Source organism: Equus caballus, chromosome 8 (genome assembly GCF_041296265.1).
Source record: "Equus caballus isolate H_3958 breed thoroughbred chromosome 8, TB-T2T, whole genome shotgun sequence".
Lineage (NCBI taxonomy): Eukaryota > Metazoa > Chordata > Mammalia > Perissodactyla > Equidae > Equus > Equus caballus.
Window position 1 is genome coordinate 75,840,191 of NC_091691.1, and position 24,688 is coordinate 75,864,878.

The window sequence follows — 24,688 nt, forward strand, 5'->3', positions numbered from 1 at the left end:
GCCCCCAAGCCCCCAAAGAAGGGGTGGGGATCTGTCCCCAGCAGCATTAAGTCCATTCTGCTCCTCCCAGCTCCGCCTCCCTGGCCAAGAGTGCAGGTGAGGTCCCCTTGGAGAGGAACAGTTCCTGAGGAAGGTCAACCTGCCCCCAGCGCTCCTCACAGAGTCCTTTTTCTGGGGCTTCTGCGAAGCTCCAAGTCCTAGGCTTCTCCCCGGCGCCTCTCCTCCCCCTGCCCTCCTCCACTGTTCGCCTCCAAGGTCCACACTCCAGCAGGACAAGGCAGATCAGACCCCTTCCGCGGTCAACTCTTGAGGCTGATATGCTGCTCCTGGCCCTTCCCAGCCCCGAGACCCCCACCCCACCGCTCCCCCTGGGGCCCTGGAGGAAAGCCTCCCTCGTTCCCTTACGTCCCGAAGGTGGGAGCCTGGAAGAGGTTCCCAATTGATGACCAGTGTGTGGTTTCGTCTAAAGAGCTTCTAGGGCATGTTGCTGCAGCCCAGCCAGGGAGAGGAGGTTATTAACTGAGTTCTCTCCAGTGCTACTAAGTGTATCTCCAGTGCTGCCGAGTGCAAACGACACGAGCTTCAGAGTCCGGCAAACCAGGCCTGGTCCTCACTATGCCTTTGATGGGCTCGGTGACCTTGGGCAAGTCACCTAACCTCTCTGAGCCCCAGTTTACTCATCTGTAAAATGGATGTAATACTATCCACCTTGCAGACAGACCGTGAAGATTAAATGTCATAACAAACGTAAAGACCCTCATGAGTGGTTATTATTCTATATACAGACCACTATTCCTCCCTTGGGGTCCAGATCGTTGGGGTAGGGTAGGGAAGAGGGGAATAAAATAGAGAAGGTAGATCCCTAGCACCCATACATCGGTTTCAAGGACTCCCCTCAGGTGAGGCCTCCTGGACTCCTGGACCAGGAGGACATGGGCTTAGGCAACGGTAGGGCTCAGGGCAAGCTACCGACCATCGAGTCTAACCTCCTCATGTGACCAGTGAGGAAACTGAGGCCCAGAGAGCAAAACCACTTCACAAAGCCCTAGAGCAGGTTCTGGAAGCCCAGTCATTGCCTCCGGCCCAGAGGCCTCCTTTTTGGGAACAGAAGGGCAAGTGCAGGACCTGGCTTTACATCTGGATCCTGCCCTTCTAGCCTGATCTCACATCCCTGCAGTTAAGTCGGTCGCATTCTCGGCCACCAGTCTACTGTATTGGACTAAATGCTTTTGAGACCATCAGATGCTGTTTTCTTCCTTCTCCAGCCCAGGTCTGGTCCCAGTTGCAGGGAAATGTCTTAAGGGTGAGAGGTTTGTTCTGTCTGAAATTTCCCTCCCAGAGGTGCCAGTCATTTAGAGGCACTTTGGAGGAGTCCTTGGTGTGCAGTATCTCTTGTAGAAGTCCAGCACAGTCGCCATAGGACACAGAGCCAGGGCCGTGCCCACAGGGGTCCCTCTACCCGGAGAACATGACCGTTCTTGGGCTGTAGGGGCCGGGGGTCTGGAGGACAAGGTCTCCACGCTCTGGAGGTGCTCTGGGCACCTCTAACCAACTAGCAGGCATTGTGGATACTGCCCCCCTTCCTGACCTAGTCTGCCTCCCCTTGTTTTCTCTTTGGCCCAGTTCTTATTTGTTACCTTATTTCATCTTTTATAAGCCTCATGAAATCTTTTCTAGATCGAGACATTTGATGGAGGGGGTAAACAAACAAAGCCAATGTGTATGAGAATCTAGGTAAGGGTTAGAACTCACAAGAAGGATCAGCCCAGGATGTCACAGGGACCAAGGACAAGGTCAGCAGCGACCGTTGGGGCCCAGGGTCCTGGGTAGAGATCCGGATTCTCAGAGGGATCAGACCTCAGTTTCAAGAAGGTAGGGCTGTATCCTCTCTGGGGGTGGCAGCCCTCCCTCCACTGGCCACCCCCCCGCAGAAACCTCGGCTCCACTCAGGCACGACTGGGTTTGTCTCCCATGCCCCCAGGATGAAGTGGCAGTGGAGACGACCAGTCCTCAGCAGAACAAGATGGACAAGCTGATCGAGATCCTGAACAGCATGCGGAACAACAGCAGCGATGTGGATGCCAAGCTCACCACCTTCATGGAGGAGGCCCAGAACTCAACCAACTCCGAGGAGATGCTGGGGGAGATCGTCCGGACCATCTACCAGAAAGCCGTGTCCGACCGCAGCTTCGCCTTCACCGCCGCCAAGCTCTGCGACAAGATGGCGCTCTTCATGGTGGAGGGGACCAAGTTCCGAAGCCTGCTCCTCAACATGCTTCAGGTAACCGGACACCGACAGCTGTGCCTCCCGTCCCCTGCCCCGCCCCTCCGGTGGGTTATTACTAGAGAGAAGGCTGCAAATTCTGACCACAGTTGAACTTTTCCCAAGTTCCACCCTTGCCCGATTAATTATAGAAAATAAAAAGGCACTCAAGGGGCAGGGGATGAGCGGCCGGATTTGCGTGTGTTTGTGTGCGTGCTCCATGGTTACAATGGACCAATATAAGTTTATAGGTGCTTCATGTTTAACCAGCCTTTCCTACTTTCTATTTCTATGATAAGGGGGCCGGCTCTCAGTCTTACCCAGGCTCTGTGCTTTGACCTCTCCGCGTCCGAGCAGATGCGAACTTGCCCTGGCCTTCTCTTTTCCTCCTCCACCCCAGGACCACCCGCTCAACCCTGGAGGTGGTACAGCGGGGTGGGAGCTGATGCTGAGATGGGTCTGAGTGGAAGACACAAAGGCTTTGGGCAGGAAAGGTTCAGTCTGTCTGCCGATGCGCTGGGCATCCTGAAACCACTTTTAGGGCAGAGGAGAGGCATAGAGATCCATGACTGTCTTGTTCCTTGGTGCCTTCCCACTCAAAATCCCCCCACCCCCAGAGAGCTTAACCTTGCTCCTCCTCAGTCCTTCTTCCTTGGGTGCCAGTGTGGTCCTACGAATGTGACCATGTAGTGGGTATGGGCGCTTAGACTGAGCCCAGCACTGTTGCATCTCACGAGTGGGGAGCTGGGGGCCGAGACCTGCTCTTCTGTCATGGGTGGCAGCAGGTGGACTGGTGGCTTCAGGGAGAGATAGCAGGTGGCACGGCATGGCGGCCACACCAGGCCTTGGGACCATCCTTGGAGACTCTTGGCTGAGAAAAGTCATCTCTGTTCCTACTTTGTACCTTCGACTAGTTGAGATACGAATTGAGTTTCCAGTCTGGGTAAGGGGAAACAGTAGCTCGGAAGCCCTGAAAGGAGAATTACAGAGCTGGAAGAGAGAGCCTGCAGGGCTGTCGTAACCAGGTGACCACATAATAGCTCATCCAAACTGCGACACCCTGGGAGTTGGAGGGGCTTGATTTGTCATGACGCCTGGATGCCAGGCGCAAAGCAAGGCATACGGTCACTCTGGTCTTAACCACCTGGTTCGCACTCTGCCATCTACTCTCTGGAAAAGGGGAGGAAGGAGCCCCCTCCGCATGCTGCCCACAGGGCTCCGTCCCCACTGTCCTCTCTTCCCGGGGAGCCTGCTCACTGCAACTTGAGCCCTCCCTGGCCAGCCTGGGCTGCCTCTCTCCAGTTCCAGGCCCCGATCAGGTTCCCATTCCTGGATCGCCCGCGCTCCCCTGGTGACGAATTCCCGCATTACCTGAGGGATTTGCACATCGGGCGTGTTCCTCGCGGGCCGGAATGTCCTGGGAGAGTGTGGAGGGTGACGGCAGGGAGAAGACTGCCAGGTGCCAGGCACAGGGGTGTCAGGGCCAGATCAGCCTTGGGCTTGGGCTTTTGTTCTTTTTCAGAGAAGGGCCAGGATAGGGCAAGACTTCTAGACAATGGCTGCCAGCTCCAAGTAACCCAGCCGGAGCCAGGGGCGGACGTGGGGCGAGACACACCCAGCCTGGAAGGGCAGCTGGCCACGGAGGCCACCCGAGATCCAGCCTGGGTCAGGCGTCTCTTCCAACGCCCCATGGTTGGAGCGGCCTTGCCCACAGTGGCCGGCAGAGCATCAATCCTGGGAAGTGCTCAGCCACAAAAGGTGCTCTGGCCCCTACACCCGCCTCTCCATCATCCACAAAGTGGACCAGCTAGGGACAGGCTCCAGATGACCCAGAAGGAAGGGAACCTGTTCGACTGCATTAAACTCACCGAAGTCCTCTTTGCATAGCTAATAACTTCTTATGGAATTAGTGTGCTGAGAGAAACAGTTTGGCAAACGCTACTGTGGGGAAAGAACAGTAAATTGAAAGCCAGGAAGCAGGGCTTCTCGACCTGGTCACCTGGGGTTGGCCCCTGCGGCTCCCGCTGGGGGAGTGCTTGGCTGCTGGACACTCCACGGTGGACCTTACGATTCTGTGCTGCTGGCCATGAGTCAGGGGCCTCGGGGAGGGGCGTGAGTGGTCCCACCTGAGCCTCTTCCTTTCTCACTCTCTCCAAACCTTGCCGCTGGCGTGAAATAGTCCTGAGTCCCCCTAGTCCTCAGAAGCCTGCTTACCCTATATCATGGCTCAATGATAGGTACGTCATGTGTGACACGCTTTGGGGGGACCAGTCCAAGAAACCCAACCCTAGTAATGCCACCTTGTCTCTGGGGCAGAGCAGAACTGTCACTCCCACATCTCCATTTGCCTGGGTAGAGCCTTTGTGGGTCAGGTGTCTGGAAATTTAAATTCCCCGGAGACCCCCACTCACCCCCTTTTCACCACCTGTAGCCCCAGCTCTCGTGTAAGCCAAGGAGGGAGTGCCCCAAAGGGCACAACCAGAGGGCTCGAGCTGGGTCGTCAGGCCTCCTGCCTCGCTGTTCAAGGCCCTTTGGGCTCCCACGGGAAGGCAGGCTGGAAGTGCTGGCATGAGGCTGCCCCGAGCCCCTTGCAGAGGCCCAGAGGAAGCCAACAGCACGTCTGATTGGGCATCCTCAGGCTCTGCCGCTCCTCTCTGCAGCTGAGGAGGTGACAGGTCGGGATAGGGCTTTCCAGGCAGCATAATTCACAGCCACTCACCACCCCAGACTCACGAAGTACAAGGAAAGACAGCAGTCGGCATGGCTCATCAAGCTCCACTTCCCCTCTTAATGCCCACAGGATGTCTTTTTGCATCTGCTCTCCTTTTCTGGCAATCCTGATTTGTATCCCTTTCCTGGCAGACAGTCCTAGGCTCGGGCCCCAGAGCCCTTCCCTCCCCATTCTCCCTCTGAGGTTCCTGTTCGCCTCCATCCACTCAAGGCCCATGGCCTCTGGATCTGCAGCCAGCTCCTGGATCACTTCAGTGGCCTCTGAGATGCCCCTCATGTGGCCGGGTTTGGCTGCTGCCTCCACGTACAAGTTCTGAGACCCAGCTTAGTGATGCTGGCTGCAAAGGGGCCAGGGTGTGAAGTGCCCTATGAACAGGGCTCCCAGCAGCTGTCTTTGGACGTCGCCATCCCTGGCCGACCGCTTTTGCTGCCTGGGTTTCGGCGTTGGGAGCTGGCAGTGTGCAGAGAGAGGAGCAGGCTCTGATGTAGTGGACGCTCTGTGGCAGGGGTGTCAGGGCTGCCTACCGAGCTGGGTGCAGCCCCCATGGAGAGGCAAGTCAGGCAAGAGGGAGGTTAAAGGCCTTTGAACCCTTCCCAGGCAGACTCGGCCCTGTCGTCTCAAAGAATCCAGAATCTTTACCCTCATGAGCCATGAAAATGCTAGAAACTCTGGGTCTCAGTGGACCCCTGTCACCAATCCCACAACTCAAAAGTAGTCTTCAATTTTTACATCTAAACTGAGTCTTTTTGCCTTAGATGTGGTCCTTTTCTTAGTAGTGTTCTTGTAAGTAAAACTCTACTTATTAAACAGACATTTCTTAAATGTCTGTTATGTGCGAAGAGTGTGGTCTTCGTTAGCTCAATGCTTCTCAAACTTGGACGTGCATTTGGATCACGTGGGATTTTATTTAAATGGATTCTGATTCAGTAGGTCTGGGTAGAAACTGAGATTCTGCATTTCTAGCAAGCTCCCAGGTGATGCTGGCGCTGCAGGCCCAGGGACCACACTTGGAGTAACAAGGTATTAGATGACTGATGGTTTGCTGGTGATGGATCAGTTTCATGAAATCTGCTCCAGATACTAGATTGTTTGTTGAGTGGTGTGGAGGCTCAGAGCCTGAGCCGGTGGGAGAACACCCTAGCAGGAGGCATCGGCAGCTGAGAAAATCCCTTTACCTTGCCTGGCCTCAGTTTCCCCTCTGTGCAGTAGGGAAGCTGGTCCAGACCATCCCGGGGGCCCTTGCTCCTCGCTGTCATTCTGAGGCTCCTCCCAAAGACCTAACCAAGTCAACCAGGTGGAAAACCAGCGCTGCCTCACCTCTGCTGCTGGCCCTGTCTCTCTGTCCTCAGCTCCTCTGCCCATATCCTTCTTCTCTTTGTTGGCCTCACATAGTTGTTGGAGCAGCTCTCACATGTTTTGGGAAAAGGGCCTCACTTTCAATCCACATTGCCAGGCTGTGCTGGAGGCTGGGCCACCCAGTAAAACTGCCACTCTGCCTAACCCCACCCCTTCCCACCCAGCTCCCGGCTTCTTCAGTTGGCACAGTCGCACGCCCACTAGAGTAAGTACATTGATGGTGTCTGACTTCCAGGAGAAGGTGGCTGCCCAGCGTGCCAGGGTTACAGAAATCACCCAAACTCTGCCTTGATCCTCACCGGGGAATTGCAGTGTGATAATGGGGACGGGGGAAGCGGGGGTCCAGTTTCACAGCGAGGTGAAGAATGAGTGTGCCTCTTTTTATGGGACCTTTGGAATGACGGGAATTGGAGGCCTGAGCCCCCTCCGCCCAGCACTGCCCTGTCACCACTGCAGGCCTTCCACTTGGGCTCCGGGAGTGCTCCCTCACTGAGATATGCTTGGGTGGTACAAGTTCAAGCCCTCGTCTGTTGAAATGCGTGTGCCCTGTTTAGCCAAGAGGTGTCTGCATCTGAGCTATGCAGAGCAGAGTATTATTAGAGCAGGCATCAGTGTGTCTGTAACTGAACCCAACTCTCCCTAGCAACCGTTGCCAACAACACATCTAACAGAAGGATGCAATACCTTTTTTTGAAAAAAAAAAACCAAAACCTCATCTCAACCAAGTCGTAAACACAGCAGGGCTGTTGTGAAAAAACAACGCAAAATCGGAATCCGGCATGTGACCAGATTTCAAAATAAATTGCTCTCCACCAGCACCTTCTAGAAGACAGCCTCTTAAAAAGCTGACCTCGAGTTAGAGAACGAATCAGCTCTTCAGAGTTTCTAGCTGGGTCACCATTAAGCATTGTGTTTGGGGCTTTTGATGCATAAAAATCCAGTCGAATAGTGATGGGGGCTCCATGGGGCCCCTGTGGGGTCTCTGGGAGTGATTTTAACTGTGGGTTTTAGCCCCAGAAGGGGCACTCAAGATTTTTTGGTCTGGCTGCCCCTGTCAGTAAATCAAAATAGAAGATACCTCTTCAGGACAAATTCACCCTGCTCCTACCCCGTTTCTCCTATCCTCTGCTCCCTCTCTTGGTCCCACATTTGCTGGCTTGGGCAGAGGAACTGAGCCATTCCTCTAACTCTACTCATAAGGGGAAACCTTCTCTCCTGGTTATCTCAAGGTTTCAGGAGAATCAAAAGTCATTCCTCTTTACCCAGAGTTTGGAGTTCCTAACTTCTATCTTTTACAGAGGGAAGGAGGGGCGGGGCTAGCATTGATTCCTCGGGTTCTAACCAGCCCTAAGTTGTAAACTCCTCAAGGGCAGGAATCCTGGCTGAGTTATCCTCGGTCCCCAGCTCCTGGCATCATGACTTGTACGTAGTAGGTGCTTGGTAAATGCCTGTGGAAAGGAGGATGGAGCCCTCCATCTTAGGTCCCAGTGCTCCCTGGCATGTGACGGGCTTCTCAACTCTTTTGAGCACGTTCATGCAGGTGAACGTGGAGGTTCTCTCTCTGAGGTGGGTTCCAAGGCAGGAATCCTTCCCCACGTTTACGGGGGGGAAAGTGGTTCAGTGAGGCTACGAGGCTTACCCAAAGTCATGGGGGTGAAACGGGCAGTCAGTCCCACACCCCAAGCTTCTGGCCCCCATGTCACCCCCCATATAGGGTGTAAGGGTCAGAAACAGGAAAACATCAGGAAATCTACCTCATACGTCCATCAGTGGGGATTTCAAAATCCACCCTTCTAGAATAATCCCGTGGCATTTCCAGCAGTTTCCGAGTCTCTAAGCTTTCTGGGCCGATGGAGGGCTGACAGTGTCTGAGGAAACACCTCCATGTCTCCATTGCTTTATCCAGATGAACCGTACAGCCGTTATTCCCGGGGTTCAGCTCTCCCCCTCATACCCTCTCCCTCTGCTCGGACCTCCTGCCTCACTTCTGCACGCCCACCGCTGAGCCGATGTGCACTCCAGGCATGTAAACTAATTTTACTGTTGGCCCAAGCCAGGCATACCCAGGGATAGAAGCACATTGTTCTGTGCATTCCAGAGCCCGAGCAGAGCCCTGGGCGGTACCCACCCCGAGCTCCCCTCCACTCGTTGCTAGAAATCAGAAGGGGAGGAAGCAAGGTGCCAGGGAGCAGTGCAAGCAGTGTTCCTCTTGCGCAGAGGTGGAGGACGATCTCAGAGGTCCACAAGAGGTCTCTTTTTCTAAAAAATGTCGCTCCACCTGCTGGCGGCATCTGAGCACCCTGCGAGTCATCTGTGCTCATGTTGAAGGCCGTGCTCTGCCAAGGGCCTTGCAGAACTGGCATACATGTTCCCCCAAGGGTGGGCACCGGCCGGCTTGTCCCACATGTCCTGGGAGACCGATTGTCACAGGAGCTTGACCTTCTGCACAAGAGTCTGTGGCAGGCACGGCTCCCCCGATGGGGAGAGCCCATGCCTGGCTGGTACCAAGGCTCTGAGCCCACCCTACCAGAACCAGAGGAGGCCCTGTGCACTTCCAGACTTGGTGCCCACGCTGGCTTTGGCATGAGTTTACCTTGTTTCTTCCAGTCCTCATTCCTTCCTCTCAACGAACACTTACTGAGCACCTGCTGTGTACCATGCCCCAAGGCAGAGCTGGTGTATGTGTCATCTCTGTTAACCTATGCACCCTTTGGTCTTCTTCTCCCAGTTTGTGCAGGTAGGCGTACTGTCCAAAGTCTAAGTGTTTGATTCAAGGCCCCAGCTGGAATGTCTCAAAGTCAGTATTTAGACCAGGTTTCTCTGACTGTTCTACTGGGGGAGGGCGGTGGGGGGACATGGGGGAGGGGGGTGTATGGTGGCTTCCCAAAATGCTAAATCTGAGGTCCCCTCTGGATCTTTGGAATGGTCAGTGGGACAGAAGCAGCCCATGACTTGAACAGAAAAAGGCATTTTGATTTTTTAATCTGAAAGTAAGCAGAGGAAAGAAAATGATCATTGACTCTCAGTGAGTCCCAGAGAGAGCCCAGGACAGCAGCCTGCCAGTCAAGCTTTTCCTGTTAGAGGCTGTGTCCTCAGGTGTCTTGGCAGCAAAGACTGCGTCCGTATCATCTTTGTGTCCCTCCACTGTGCCGGCACATAGCAGGTATTCCGCAGGCATTAGATGGCTGCTTCTAGGAGCTTCAGTTCAGTGGGGACAAGGGAGCAATGGGGCCATAGCCAGCAGCAAAAGGGAACTGTGTTCTGCTCCCTCCCATCTGTGGGCCAGGGGAGCATCACCCAGGTCAGGAATTGTTTCACTGTCGCCCGTGTCCCTTGCCAGGCCGTGTCCTCTTCCCTGCACACCCTCACCCCACCCCCCTACACCCGTCTTCGTTTTCCCTGCTAAATCCCCTGATAGAACTTGGCCGGGCGCTTCCCTGTCTGAGGCCGCCACGCCGAGGCAGGCCCTGCAGATAAGTGGGTTATCGGAGAAGGCCAGCTCAGGTGTCCCGGGCCCCAGAGGGTCACCCCTGGCTGGCTGGCAGCTCACCCCCAGCACCTCCTCCTCCCCACTCCCCAGAGCCAGCAGGAGACAGCAGATCCTTTCCCTGAGCAGCCGGCCCCCAGCCGCCACCGGGAATCCGAGCTATGCTAAGCCGCTCCAGATCACAGCATCGCTGCCCTGCCCGGGCACGACCGGCCCAGACGGGGCGCCTCTACCTGCCGCGGCCGCCGCTGGAAAGCTGGCACCGCCTGGGCCGATGGAAAAATCTCCCTGCAGGTTATGTAACTGCTCACCGTCCTGTCCCTGGCTCCCCAGAGAGGCCCCCAGCCACCACGGAGGAAGAGTGGTGGCCCCCGACCAGGGAGGCGATGGCGGAGGGTCATTCTTTCTAAGGGCAGCAAATAGTCTTGAGCGATTTCCCAAGATCCTCCTCTAGACCAAAGTTCCGCAAGGTCCCAAGGAGACGTGGTGTTCCTATAAATGCTATGGAGCTGGGAGCCCTGCCCAAGCCGTGTGGCCCAGCAGAGTGAGGAAGGTTTGTCCAGGGAAGTGGACCAGAAGGAGGGGTTAAGGAGAGAGGTAAGGGCGGTTTCGTTGTTGGTTTGTTTGGTTTGGTTTTCTTATTTGGTGATTGTGTATGTGTGTGTGTGTGGTAAATACAAGCAATATAAAATTTACCATTTTAACCATTTTTAAGTACACAACTCAACCAGCCCTGGTGGTCTAGTGGTTAAGATTCGGCGCTCTCACCACTGCAGCCCAGGTTCGTTTCCCAGTCAGGAACCACATCACCCGTTTGTCGAGTGTCGTATTGTGGCATCTGCGTGTTGCTGTGATGCTAAAAGCTATGCCACCAGCAGGGTCCCCCATGGTGGACAGGTTTCAGCAGAGCTTCCAGACTAAGACACACTAGAAAGAAGGACCTGGCCACCCACTTCTGAAAAAAATTGGCCATGAAAACCCTATGAATAGAGTGCAGCAATGCCTGAAAGAGCGCCAGAAGGTGAGAGGATGGTGCAAAAAGACGGGGCAGGCTTTAGTTCCCCTGTGCAAAGGGTCGCTAGGAGTCAGAATCAACTCGATGGCACTAACAACAACAAAAAAGTGCACAACTCAGCTGCACCAAGCACAATCACCACCACCTACTGCCAGACCCTCTCCTTGTCCCAAGCGGAAGCCCTATGGCCACCAAACAGTAACTTCCAGCCCCCCAGCCCTCCTACAGCCTCCGCTCTACCTTCTGTCTCCATGAATTCACGCACTCTATGCAGACCACATGTAAGTGGAATCATACAATAGTTGTCCTTTTGTATCTGGCTTATTTCACTTAGCATAATGGTTTCAAGGTTCATCCACGTGGTAGCACATGTCAGGATTTCCTTCCTTTTCATGACTGAATACTATTCTGTTGTATGGATATACCACGTTTTGTTTATCCATTTATCCGTCATTGATAAGCACTTGGGTTGTTCCCACCTTTTGGCTATTGTGAATAATGCTGCAATGAACATTTGCATTCAAGTATCTGTTTGAGCCCCTGCTTTCAGCTCTTTTAGGTACATACCTAGAAATGGAATTGCTAATTCATAGGGAAATTCTATTTTTAACTTTTTAGGAACTGCCAAGCTGTTTTCTGGAAGTTCATTTTTGATGGGGGAAATATAATGAACCAAGATCCAGAGAAATGATAAAAGTGAGGGACAGTGTGGACACTGCCTTATCTGGAATAAAGGATGTAAGTGGAAAGTCAGAGAAAGTCTGTGAATGGAGCAAGTAGGGACCTAGAGGTTTTGGGCTTTGTGAAGGAGGACCAGGGAGCCATTGTTGGTTCTTGAGCTGTGGCATCCCAAGATTAATTTAAAATCGTACAATAGTATAGACCCGAAGGAAGGTTCTACAGATTATTCATCCAACCCACTTATATTATAGATGAGAGGCTAGAGACCTAGGGAGGTTAACAGAAGCCATGCTTTTGGAAGACATGTATGATGAGTTATGGGATGTTATGCTTGGAAATCTCTTACATTAGAGAACCAGGGGTTTTAGATGACCACAGTTGTTTCTTCCTTAAAGGGAGCACACACAGATTCGAACCTGCTCCCTGGCCCTTGGTGCATGGGGCAGTAGCATTCCAGTCACCGTCCCCACAATCCACAGGCTGGAAGCTGGGGTTGCCCACCACAGGGAGTGTGGGAGATTGTATCCTTCTACCTCCGTTCACCCTCCTTCTCCAATTGCCATAATGGGCTCCGAGAGCTTCTAGAAGGATCATTCAGGAGACATTTTGAACTGAGGCCCCCGTGTTCAAAGGTGAACAGGCTTCCCCACCAAGGGCACATGGTGTATATTCCAGAGTGGGCACCAAGCACATGGCCTGCTGGCCACCTGTGGGGAGAATGAACAGGACTCTGCCAGCATCCCCTCCCTCCGCCCCTGCTGCCCTCCCCAACTGCTGGGGGCACTTGTCCCCTGCCCCTTCGCTCACCCACACCTCCATGCATTGGCTGTGGTCTGGATGCCTGGAATGAAGGAGAGTGACTTGTCAGGAAGTCAGTGAGTGCGGGGGGACGGGGGTGAAGGGGGTTGGGAGGAGTGGAAGGAGGGTGACAGGACAACTATTTAAACAGCCGGCAGAAATGCCACACCAATCGTGAACTCACTGCTTTCCAGTGGCTATGTTCCGTCTCCCCTAGATAAGAGGCGCCTGTAAGTGGACAGAGGTCTCCCCCCGCTCCAGGGCCTACCGGCATCATGTGAACAAGCCAAACCCATGTTATGCCCAGTTGCTGGTTTCTTCTTACCTGTAGACCTTTCCCTGTTCGATGGCACTCTGTCCAGGAGAGGTGGTGACACTCCACCATGAAGCAGGGACTAGGCTATGTGACCTCTCCAGCCCAGGAACCCTTGGAGTGGCCTCAGAACCATCAGCACGGGGAACCTGGCCTCGGACCCCGAAATTCAGAATCAAGGCTCCCTGACCATCCACATAGTCTCTGTCCCCACTGCCTCCAGCCCAGCGTTCTGAGTCTTCAGGGAGAAACAGTCGCAGCTGCACCCCCAGCCCCAGCGCAACCCCAGTTGCAACTGGCAGTGCCCGGGAGAAGGGGGGCTGCCCCTTTGGGGGAGCACATTACAGCCTGTAGGGAACCACCTTCGCTTAACCCCTTGGTGGCCCTTCCAGATCCCAGTTCACAGAGGGAGAAAAGCTTCAGACCCTTTTGAAACATGGGGACAGACATGCTCAGGTAAGAGCATTCCCCTCCTGGGATGGCCACCTAGCCCTCCCCCCTTGTCTCACAAATCACCCCCATCTTGACAGTGCCCAGCTAGGACCATGCATATTGCAGAGAAGGAGTGTCACTGTGCATGTGCATGTGGGATCATTCCCACCCCAACCCATTAAGCAAAGGGGGCCTGAGGGCTACCACCAGAGCGTGTAGTGGCCCCACCTCCCAGCTCGGCCACGAAGCAGGGGCAGTAGCACAGGGGGGAGTATCTTGGTGGTATTCGGGGATGGCTGGGCTCCAGCTAAAGCTTATGAGTCTCCGTCTATAACTGGAATAAGTGCTTTCTGGAGCAGCTGCATGTAAATCACAGCTCCACATATCAGACTCACACTGACCACTGACCCCCATTTGACATCAGCCATTGCGTTACTCTGGGTGTTAAAACAAGTCTGATTAGGGGAATAATATCTCTAACAAGGGGATGGAAGCAGAGTCACCTGGAATTCAGCCTGCAGGCCGCAGAGACTTGCTCTTAATGACTTACGGCCACGTGGCATAAGAAATCATTGACGCAGCCCAGAGTCCAACACCTACCTTCCAGCCCCGGTTCTGGCACCAGTCAGCTGGTAACTTTGGGCCCATCTCTCAGTCTGTCTGCCCTCCACTTACTCTTCCGGTAAATGGGGTAATAATACCTGTCTCCTGCACCTGCTTACCCTACAGACTTTATAAAAGTCCACTGAAACATGTATCATTTTGTCTGTGTCCTCGTAAGGCTCCTCCTCCCGGAGGAGCTTCTGAGTTTTATTAAAGCGTGTTTTTTCTTCTGCTCTTCATGAATTCCATCCGTTCAAGGTTCCTAGGAGAGGCCCACTCAGACCTTCTTCCACAAGACAGGGGCCCCCAAGGCATGCTAGGACTTGGAGTTTGGACATGGTGCTAAGGATAGCTCTGGGGTCCAGCCACAAGGAGACCTCTCATGGGGACCCTGGGGCTGGCAGTCAGGCCCTGCTGGGTGCTGCATGCTCGGCATTGTTAAACCCAGCAAGCAGGAGCCGCTGGCCTCTATCAGGTATTTAGAGGCCTGCTGGTGGGGCAGGGCCAGCTCAACCAGAGAACAGTTTAGGAAGGTTGGAGGAGGGGGCAAGCCCTTTAAGTGCTGGCAGCTGGGGAAGGCCTCCTAGAGAGGTAGCATGAAAGAAGAGGCTGGTTTTGGGTAGACAGAGGAAAGAGCCAAAGCAAAGACTTGTAGGTGGGAGGAGCAGGGGGCGAGATGGTACAGGAGAGCGTGGTGGGATGAGGTAGGTCGTGTTCTGCCAGCCTGGCTGAGGGTGTCCGGGCAGCAGCAGGGGCCTGTAAGTGTCAGCAAGCCCCGGCGTGAGGCTGCCTAGCCCGGCAGTGACTCCAGGTCACGGTAACCACACTGGCCCATCCATTTGCTGGCGCTTGCTTCTCCCCACTTCAGGCCAAGACTGTTTTAATCCAAAACTGAAAGCTTCTACCTTAAGTAGTGACCTCCCTGCCAGCCGTGGGCCATGGTCAGTGTCGGGCAGCGGGCAGGGAGGGTGCCGCCCGTGGGGCCCAGGCCAGCCTGCTGGGGGGCTCTGGACGTCGGGGTTCCACTGAGGCAGCTAGTGTGGGGCTTGGCATCCAAGGTGGGAGGCCCACCCACTTCCCTGCCCTGACCGGTTCGCCGCTCGTGGGAAAGGGCAAGTTTCCGGGTGTCCACCTCGCTTGGGCTGCTCAGCCCCTGTATGGATCAGCTGCTTGCGAGAGCCGTCTGGAGGAGGGTGCCGACACGTTCTGCACACGCAGACATGCGGTGCGGGCGCTGTCTTACTGCCCCTTCTCCCATAGCAGCCAATTAGCCCACAGGGAACCAGAGAACGGCCGCGCAATGCCACAGGGTCAGGCCGGCCAGGGTCGCAAGCAACCCTCATGGCTTTGACCTCCCCTCCTTCGCAGAAGGAGACCTCCCCGTCTGGCCTGGCTCCGCCTCCTCTGGGCCTTGATGTTCTCATGTGGTCTGGAGAGTCAGTCTGTCCGCTGGGCAGCAGGGCTCATGGTCCTTCTGTCTGGCTCTCACAGCCCGTCAGGCGCCTTGGGCTTGAGAAGGTTGGGTAGGTTGGGGGTATATTGGGGGCGGGAAGAGAAGATGGGGAGCTGCTCAGAAGTGGGGGCACCAGGAGCTGAGGATTTCGAGGTGCGCTGCTGCAGCAGGCGCCCAGGCTGCAGGAGGCCGGGTTCTAGCTCCAGCCCTGCCTTGCTCTAGTCAGGTGACCTCAGGCCAGTCCTTCCACCCTTCTGGTGGTTTCTTTGCCCATAAAATAAGGGGATTAGAAGTGATTTTCGAGCTCCCTTCTAGCCTTTTGTCTGTTATCCTAAAGCAGACATGCTGGGCATACAGAGAGGGCGTGTTCTTTGCCCGCTGCTGACTGATCGGTCACTGAGTTGATCGGAGAAGAGCAGACACCATCTGGGACTCTCCCCAGCTGGGGGCATCTGCAGTCCCTGCTGCCCCTCCCCACTCTCCTGGCAGGCTCTGTGGATCAGTGCCCACCCGGTGGGCAGAGTGGCCTGCAGGGGGCGCCAGCGCTCAAGGCCAGCCTCACATGCCTGCAGGCCCCTCCCAGGCCAACCCAACACCTTGGCTTCCTGGGGCTTGGCCCACAGGGAAGATTGAAGCCATATGATGAGGACTGTGCCACAAATCACCCTCCCATGTGCACTTTCCAGCCCTTCTGGGCCCCAGCCGAGTTCAGACACCTTAGTTTGGGGTTCCCTTCCAGACCTCCAGGGCAGGCCAGCATAGTGTTCATTCCCCAGTATCCGGGGGCTCCAGTCAGGTATCGCCAGGAGCACTATTTCCTCCTCCCTTTCCGTCAGGCAGTCACTCTGCAGGCATTTATTGTGCGCCGACTGTGTGCAGACACTGTGCACCCTACATACCCATTAGAGTTTTGAGGGGTGGATGTGTTAATAGTCCCATTCTACACATGGATGAGGAAAGTTCCAGAAAGCTTAGGAAACACGCCTGAAGTCAGACAGCCAGTCAGTGACGGAAGCAGAACCGGACCCCAGTCCCCGGTGCCTGTGCCCCTGCCTCCCGCTCCTGAGTGTCTCTGCTGGCCAGAAGCGTGTTTGTGTTGGAGGGCAGGGTGGGGCCAGGTATAAGGTAGATGACAGGTGGCAGGGAAACCAGATAAGAAGATGCCTTGTAGATGACAGTGCTGATCGGAGCCTCCTCCCCACAGACTAAACAGTGTCCATGTGATCTCTCCACTGTCGTCTTATGACCGAAAGAATCTGGAGACAGTTTCCAGACGGGAGCTCAGTGGGTGCTCCGGGTCTGCTGCTCCCTGCCTGTCTCGCCAGGGACGGGGGCAGGGCTGTCCCTCTCCACCAAGCTGCAGACAGGAAGCAAGGTGGCTCCTTGGCCTCAGCTTCTCCTCTGTGACTTTCCCACCCACTGGTTTCCAGCCCGTCACCCCCATGATTCACGAAAAAGGCAAGGAGAAGAAAAGTCAGTTCGGTTTGTTTGGCTCCCACTTGGCAGCCCCGGGGGCTGGAGGCTGCAGCTCCAGGTTAAAGTGGGTCCTGGGGATTGGGGGCCGCTGGTGCCCTGGGTGTTTGCGTGTCTGTGAGGGCCCCTCTGTCCGTCGCCCCCACAGTCAGGTGGCAGGTTGAATCTCCTGTGACAGCCCCCAGCAACGGAAGCCCAGAGGAAGCAGATCACGTCTTGGTTGAGGCTTCAAGCCTTCACCACCTGTCTAGGCCAGAGGAAGGAGTGGTGGCATCTCTAACGGGTCCCTTCCAAACCACCCAGCAAGTCTGAGAGGCCAGGACGTCAGGTCTGCAAAGTAAAAAGGAAAGAGAGAGAGATCATGAGCCCGCCTGCTGTCTCATTTCTAATGCTCTAAATTATTAAGAAGTGAGGACCCTGGGGTGTGAGCCGAGGTGCCCCAGGTTGCTCAATCCCCAAGGAGTCCTTCTAAGGTTTCCGGGCACACAGCCCAGAGTGTCACCCTGGAGAAAGAGCCTGGTTGTAAAAAGCTTTCTCGGCTGCTGCTGCCACCATGCCTTTTCTTTTTTTTAGACTGCCCCCATACAACTTGATTTATCATGACCTCTATGCATTCCCGTGACTGCAGCTTCATCTCAGAATCAGGTTAAGTAGCCCAGGGCTCCACACGGAAAAGGTCAGAAGGTGGGGCTGCAGGAAGCCCAGGGGCACAGTGTGCTCCCGGGCACTCCTCTGCTGTCTTGGATTCGTGGCCATCCTCTCCCTGCAGGCGTGGTGCGGCCACACAGACATCTTGGCTCCTCTGCCTTACGAAAGGGAAGCTCCAAGATATGGTGTGTTGGCACTTCGTAGCCAGCTCCCCCATGCTTCCTGTCCCTCCGGCCCAGACAGAAGAGACAGCGAGCGTTCTAGAGAACTGGTTGGAATGAGAGCCCCATAGGGGCAAGATGGCTGGAGGCCAGTTCAGCTTAACAAGCATCTTTATTGAGCACCCTCTGTGTACCTAGGGGCAGACTGCTGGGGTAGGGCTTGAGGGAGGGAAGTGCAGACAGGCTCAGAGTCCCGTCTGTCCCTTCCCCCCTTTCCCCAGGCCCCTGTTTGTCATGCTACCCCTTCCTGGCTGGCACAGCTTTCCTGTACTCAGACCAGCCAATATGTGTTTTTGAAGACCCCCCATCCCTGCCCCTGTGGAGCTTCTGGCCTTGCGAGCCCCCTGCTTGTTGTCAGGCTCCCAAATGACCCCAAAGGACTTGCTTGCAAAAGTTTGTCCTCTGGACTTTTTGTTTTCGCCGTCTGGTCTGCCCTCCCAGCGCCTCCTGGCTCTGGCCCCAGCGCCAGCCCCTGACTGTCCCGCAAACACAAGTCAGCTGTGTGTGCAGACAAAGCCGTGCGTCGCTGTGGGGGCCGGGCCTGCAGAAGGGACATTTCCAGGGAACTCTGGGGGCGGCGGCTGGGAGGGCAGAGGCGACTGTCTGATAGCAGGGACTCGGCGTCACCGTCTAGGGGACTTGGCCAGGCCCCAGGGGCCAGTGGCTGTGGGTGGTGACCGGGAGAGGCCGCCAGGCTGGAAGAAGTCTGCTGTTTGAGAAGTGTAGGAAACGGGCTGGGGAGGAGCGATAACAGGCCACTCTCTGTGTGTCTGTGTGCGTCTGCGTCTGCCGGCCAGGGTGGCTGGAGCCAGCCGGTCTGAGGCCGTATCTAGTGAGATTTTTGTCCCGGGTTGTGAAAGTGACCTATGGAGCCAGCAGCAGGGTTCAGGGCCTGGGAGAGGAGACATGTGGCCCTGCCCTCCCCTCCCCCTTGTCTTGTGTTTCTCTCAATGTTCCTCCTTTCGCCTCTTGCCAAAGAATGGGAAGGGGGAGGGGCGGGCGCGAGGGAACATTCTTGGTGTGCGGGGCGACAGCAGGCCTGGGTCTCCATCTCGATTGTATCACTAATTTGACATATGAACTTGGCTACATCCCCTAATATTTCTGGCTCTCAGTCTCGTTGGCTGTAAAATGGGGATTATTTATATCTGCCCTGCATATCGCACAGGGCGGTTGGAAAGATCTTAGGAAAAAAGGACGTGAAGATAGTTTGTAAAGTGTAAAGGGCCACAGAAGCGGAAGACAGTGTAATGACTGAAACCGCTTTGTGCCTGCTAGGCTGCTGAACAGAGACCTGGGGTCGCGGACTGTGGCGGTGAGCAGTAGGGAGGAGGTGGGGGCTCTGGGTGGTTCTGGGGGCAATGGCAGGTCAGAGGCCTAGCCAAGAGTGGGCGCTACGGGGCCCCGGGACAGGAAGGGCGGCATCAGAGGCTCTCTGTGGTGGGGGTGTTGATCACAGTTTTGCTCACTCAAGTAGGAGGAGGCACTTCTCCATGGAGACAGGGAGAGCTGTGTGAAGCCCCTTACCCGTTGGGGGCTCTGGGGGCTTGCCTGGCCTGGAGGAAAAAGTCCATGGGATGGCAGAAGGAAAAGGGGAGAACTTCGCTTTCCTTTCCTGACCTCCAGGGCCCAAAGAAGCCAGGTCACCCTTTTCCCCCACCCCCTCCCCATCCTGAGCTGGAAATCAGCCGTCTCTGGTGTGGAAAGTGCAGGAAGGAGCTGGCAGGGGTGACAGGACTGCTAGGCTGAGAGAAGCTGAGCTATTTAAAGCGTGTGGCGCCCAGGGGGCATGAATGCCACCCACCCCCAGGGCCCTGAGCCTTCAGCTTCCCCTTCCTTGGCCCAGATCCCAGGCCCTCCGGGCACCCAGAGGGCCCCAGGTCAGGTGCCAGGGGCTCTGGGAAGCTGCAGGCTGGCCACTCCTGGGGCTGGCATGAGAGGGTGGCTCAGCCTCGCCTCCGGCTTGGGTTCCCTCCTCTGAGCCTCAGGGCTGAGTTGGCGGGGCCACACAGACTCCTTGGCTCCCTGTGCCTTATAAACGGGGCTGGGGACGCGTGGGGAGCTTAGAGGAGGAATGCCCGGCGCCTGCGGCCCAGGGCAGCTGCTGCCCTCCTCCCTCCATTGGCCACCACGCCACCAGCCTCAGGGAACCAGGCCCAGCGGGGGGCAGGATTGGGAAGTGGGGAGCTTTGCCTGGCTGGCCCTCCTCCCCTGCCCCGGCCTGCCTTCCCAGCCCACCCCAGATTACAAAGGGTTTTCTCTTTTATCCCTGATTCACGTTTACCTGTCCCGTGTCCTAACCCGTTAGTGAGTGACGTCGCCTGCTGCCCCTCCTCTCCTCTCTGGGAAAGGTCAAAGCCTCAGCCCAGAGGAGTGCCTGGAAGACAGGCCTGTTCAACACGGGTACCACACAGGCCCCTGCAATTGTGCAGCAGCCATGAGTGCCTTAGCCCGCTGGCTTCCAGGCGCCAGTTCTCCGGCCGAAGCTGGTCTACACGACAAGCTGCTCCAGCGTGGTTTATGTATGGCGTGATTTGAACAGTTGCCAACTGCCCTGTCCGGGAAGGACTGGCCATTATTCTGAGACTGCATCCTTCCTACTATCTTGGCATTACATTGTCCTTTCTTTTATGAAATGATGGATGAAAGCTTTTTTAAAAACATCCTTAGCAAAATAAAATGTTGGCAACTCTCAAATTTCACTGGTCCAAGAAATCCTGGAGCCCAGGCCTGGCGCCCTGGTTGATGTCCAGAACAGCACACTTCACTTGGGCCACCGGCTGTCCCAGACGTTGGGGAGCCCAGGCCTGCTGAGTGGGAGCAATTGACCAGTGGGTGGGGTGCAGCTCGGGGAGCTGAGACAGGGCACCCCCGCACCTGGGACTGCATGGCTTACTCCAACAGTGACTTGCCAAGCTTCACGGCTTGGGTTCCAGCTCACTCCACTGGCTCTGTTCTCTCAGCTGGAGGTGCTTCCTCCCACATGGCTGCCCCCTGCACACTGCCCTGTGCCTACAGACCTGAGGAAGCCCAGAGAAGGTGCACAGGCTGCCTTCAGTCGAGCACAGCATGTTGATCCCTGCCCTCTTGAATGCTGACCTCGTAACCCTATCAGCTCACACTCCTACCAGCCTTACTTGGCCGCCTGACCCTCCATCTCCCTCTCTCTCCCTCTCTCACCCTCTGTCCATCTCACATCGCTCCATGTGCACACTGGTCGATGGCTTTCACCACCCAGAGATTCCTTCACGTATTAGCTGAACGCCTGCCCTGTACCAGGCAGCGTGCTGGTGGAAAAATGGAAAAGCCCCTCTGCCGCCATTGGGTCCCTCGTAATCCGATAGTGGATGCAGATGGATGAACCAGTGACTGCCCACCGGTGTGCCAAGTGCTGTGATAGAGGCCCACACGGGCCGCCTGGGAATCTAGAAGAGAAAGACCTCACCATGGGGAACGGCAGAGGCTGTTGCCCAGAGAAAGGGACACTGGAGATGAGTCTCAGTGGCTGGGTTGGGGGGACCAAATGAAGAAGCATGCAGAGCAGCATATTCCAGACAGATGAGCATGAGCAAAGGCAAGAAGCAGGAAAGACCAGTGTGCAGGGAAAGAGGCGATGTTGCTGGAGGGAAGTGTGGGGACAGAGCAGGGGGTGCAGGCCCGGGTTGGGAGGGATACTGTTTGCCCTAAGAGTGGGGACCGTATGCTTTGGTCTTTGGGGCGCCATCAAAGGTTTATAAGGGGGGCCCGGCCCGGTGGTGCAGCAGTTAAGTTCACACGTTCCACTTTGGCGGCCTGGGGTTCGTCAGTTCGGATCCGGGTCATGGATCTGTCTACTGCTTGTCAAGCCATGCTGTGGCAAGTGTCCCACATAAAACAGAGGAAGATGGACACAGACGTTTGCTCAGGGCCAGTCTTCCTCAGCAAAAAGAGGAGGATTGGCAGCAGATGTTAGCTCAAGGCTACTCTTCCTCGAAAAATAAAAAAATTAAATTAAAAAAAACTTTATAAGGGAGGTGGTGTCTCCTGATTGGCATTTTAAGCCCTCCCTCTGCAGTGGGGTTGACGAGGGCAGGTCAAGGACTTTGTGATGAGCAAGGCATCCCTTTTCGGGAGGAAAAGCGTGATTTAGAGCCTCCACTCAGGCAGTGGCAATGGAACCCTAGGGTCAGGGTGAGCTAAGATCTGAGATCTAAGATCTAAACCACCCTGGGTAGTTTTGCTTTTGATTCTTTCCTTCTGGCAAAACCAGACCCTGGGATAGATTTCTTTTCCCTTTTTTCCTTCCCTTCTTCCTTCTTGCCCCCTTCCTTCCTCCCTCCCTTCTTTTCTTCCTTCTCTTCTCTCTTCTTTCCCTCCTTTCTTCCTCTTCTCCCTCCTTCCTTCCTTCCTCTCTCCTTTCCCTCCCTTTTTTCTTTTATGAACAAAGCTCACAGAGGGGCTGGCCCCGTGGTATAGTGGTTGAGTTTGGCATTCTCTGCTTCAGCGGGCCAGGTTCACGGGTTCACATCTGGGGCACAGACCTACACCACTCATCAGCCATGCTGTGGTGGCAATCCACATATAAAGTGGAGGAAGACTGGCACAGATGTTAGCTCAGGGCTAATCTTCTTCAAGCAAAAAAGAAAAAGAACAGGAGGAAGATTGGCAACAGATGTTAGCTCAAGGCTAATCTTCCTCAGCAAAAAAAAAAAAGCTCACAGAAATGCAGAAGCAGTGCATAGACGATTAATGTTTCTCACTCTTATCAGCTCCACACCTAAACCCTGCTGTGGTTGCTTTAAGTGACTACAAAATTAGAAAAATAATTTGCAGAAAGCAAAAGCTGACTTGGGATGTCCTTTCACAAAGTGGTCTAGGCAGACTTGATGCATCGTGAGGCCCCACCACTGCTGCCCGTGCTCCTGGGAGGCCCTGGCATCTCCGGGCTGGCGGCAGGATTTCCTCCCGTGCACACAGCTGCCACCCTGCAGAAACCTGTCCACCTGCAGGTGGTTCCCATTTCCTCTGAAACGGACGGAGAGCCTGGCCCAAGCACAAGACCGTGGAAGAAAGAAAAGGCTTTTTAAAATCAGAAGCCCCAGGGACAACGTCCAAGGGGAAGGATTTGGGGGACTCTTAAGAGACCTCCTGGGACTCAGAACCAGGCTATGGCCTTGTCTTTGCCGTGAACTAGCTATTCACCAGGTTTCTGCTGTGTACGTCCGCCACACCTGGGAGCCCTGGAAATGCCAGTGCCCAGGCCACACCCGAGACCAATTGAATCACCATCTCTGGGGGTGGGACCCGGGCATCAGCATTATTCAAAGCTCCCCAGGTGAGTCCAACATGTAGTCAAGGTTGAGAACCACAGTCCCAGGCCTTCTGCTTAGAATTTTCCATGAGTTAAGGTCATTCTCACAGTGGCTCAGAGAGTTTGAATGACTTATCCAACATCCTTGAGGTTCTTTGTCATCCCAAAGCCCGTTACTCTTCCTCCTTTAGAGGCTGGATATACCTGTGCAGACGGCACATAACACGAGTAAGTGAGCCGGTGTAGGTGGGAGAGAACAGATGGGAGAGAGAGGGAGTTCCGGGCAGAACAGCTGACTTGTTCCTGGTGTTTGGGAGGGAGCTGCAAGCCGAAGGTCCCTCTTCCGGCCTCCCTCCCAGGCAGGATTGACCGCGAGACTGGGGACTGGAGGGCCACCTGGCTCTGCTTGACCCTAAGCATCATTCGGCAGATATTTTGAGGGCCTCCCGGGCCCAGCGGTGAGCAGCTTAGAGCCTGGCCGGATTCAGGAGCTCCATCTCTGCCTAGGTTCAAACCCTAGCTCCACGTCTCGGAGGCCCTGCCACTTTGGACAAGAGGCCTCATCTTCCTGTCTCCGTTTCCTTACCTGCGTGATGGGGATGGTGATAGGTTGTTGTGAGGATTAAAAGGGATGCTGCGTGGAAGCATTGAAGGCAGTGCCCGGCACGTAGTAAACACTCAGTAAACCCAGTTGGGCTAAGGACACCGCTGCCATCATGCAGCTGTCCAGGGCTGGGCCTGAGTCACTGAGAGTGCCATCCCAGGTCAGTGTGTCTCCCGTGGTCTTACCTGCCCTTAGCTACAAGATGAGAATTCCTGGGGCACAGAGTCCAAGTCTGGAACTCTGAAGGGAGAGGAAAGGCCCGGCTGGCTGTCCTCCCTCCTTGGCCTCACCCCAGCCCAGCCCAGGGGGCCTTCCTGTCTCCACCAGGATCATTGCCACCTCTACTCTTTGCCCCCCAGCAACCGCTGACTCTTTAAAGCCTTCTGCTTGGGGACAGGGCATGGGCTGGATGACCTCTGAGTCCCTTCCCTCCCACACTGCAGTAAATCTCCCTTCTCTCGCCCTGTCACTCAGTCTGTGTCCTGCTGGGGACCACAGCCTGTCCATATGGTTCAGCCGGAGGCCTGGGAGGGGGCCGTGGGGGTGGGACTTTGTTTGGGGCCTCCAGACCATTGAGGTAGGGGCGGGGCTGGGGTCAGGATGACAGCAGTGCCTTTCACCGGCTCTCTGGGAACAGCTGTGAGGGGCGCGCAGGAGACAGATGACTGAGCCCCGCCCCCGGTCCTTACTATTTGTGAGGGATGCAAGGAGGAGGAGGAGGGCCCTGCCTGGGTGACTGTGGCCACAGTGATTCAAATCTTAAGTATCTAAAGAGAAAGAAAGGAAGGAAGGAGGGAAGGAGGAAGAAAAGAAGGAAGGAAGAGGACCCATATCTCTCAGAAGAGAAAAACCATGAGGCACCGAGGGCTTTTCCCAAATAACTCTCTCTCTGCAGGCTGGTTTCACACTCAAGGCTGCGCAGCCCAACTCTAGGCCTTAGCTGCCTCCGCTCCGGGGGCTTACATACAGCTGCCCCCATCCAGGGGTCACAACAGGGGACCATGATAAGCCCCAGCCTCGGTCTCCAAAGTTTCCTCTCCTGGTTGAGTTTTCTCCCTCCTTGGAAGGAAGAAAGGGCAGGGTGTGTGTATGTTTGTGCATGTGCATGTGTGCACATGTGTGCCTATGATCATGCATTTGTGTGTGTGTGATTGTGTTGCCACGTTACACATTCCATCTCCCAGACAGCATGCGTCTGGCTGCTCCCTGTCTGCTTTTCTTCCAAAGGATGGTTTGCAGTTTAGATTAAGGGCTCCTGGCTATAAACGGTATTTTTCCTGCCCCCACCCAAACTCCCCCACAGTGCCCCCATTCCTACAT

General features: G+C 55.4%; 1 protein-coding gene across 41 annotated transcripts in view; it reads left to right on the top strand.

Annotated features, from left to right (window-relative positions):
* The window catches only part of CTIF (cap binding complex dependent translation initiation factor), a 296,979-nt gene that overhangs the window by 200,108 nt on the left and 72,183 nt on the right, over positions 1–24,688 (top strand). For all 41 annotated transcript variants that reach the window (XR_011421048.1, XR_011421049.1, XR_011421050.1 and 38 more), the window contains one exon: positions 1,982–2,281. Coding sequence is in view for 31 of the 41 variants with exons in the window: in XM_023647782.2 (XP_023503550.1) it covers positions 1,982–2,281 (300 nt within the window). In the remaining 10 variants the exon portion in view is untranslated. The remainder of the gene's footprint in view (positions 1–1,981; positions 2,282–24,688) is intronic.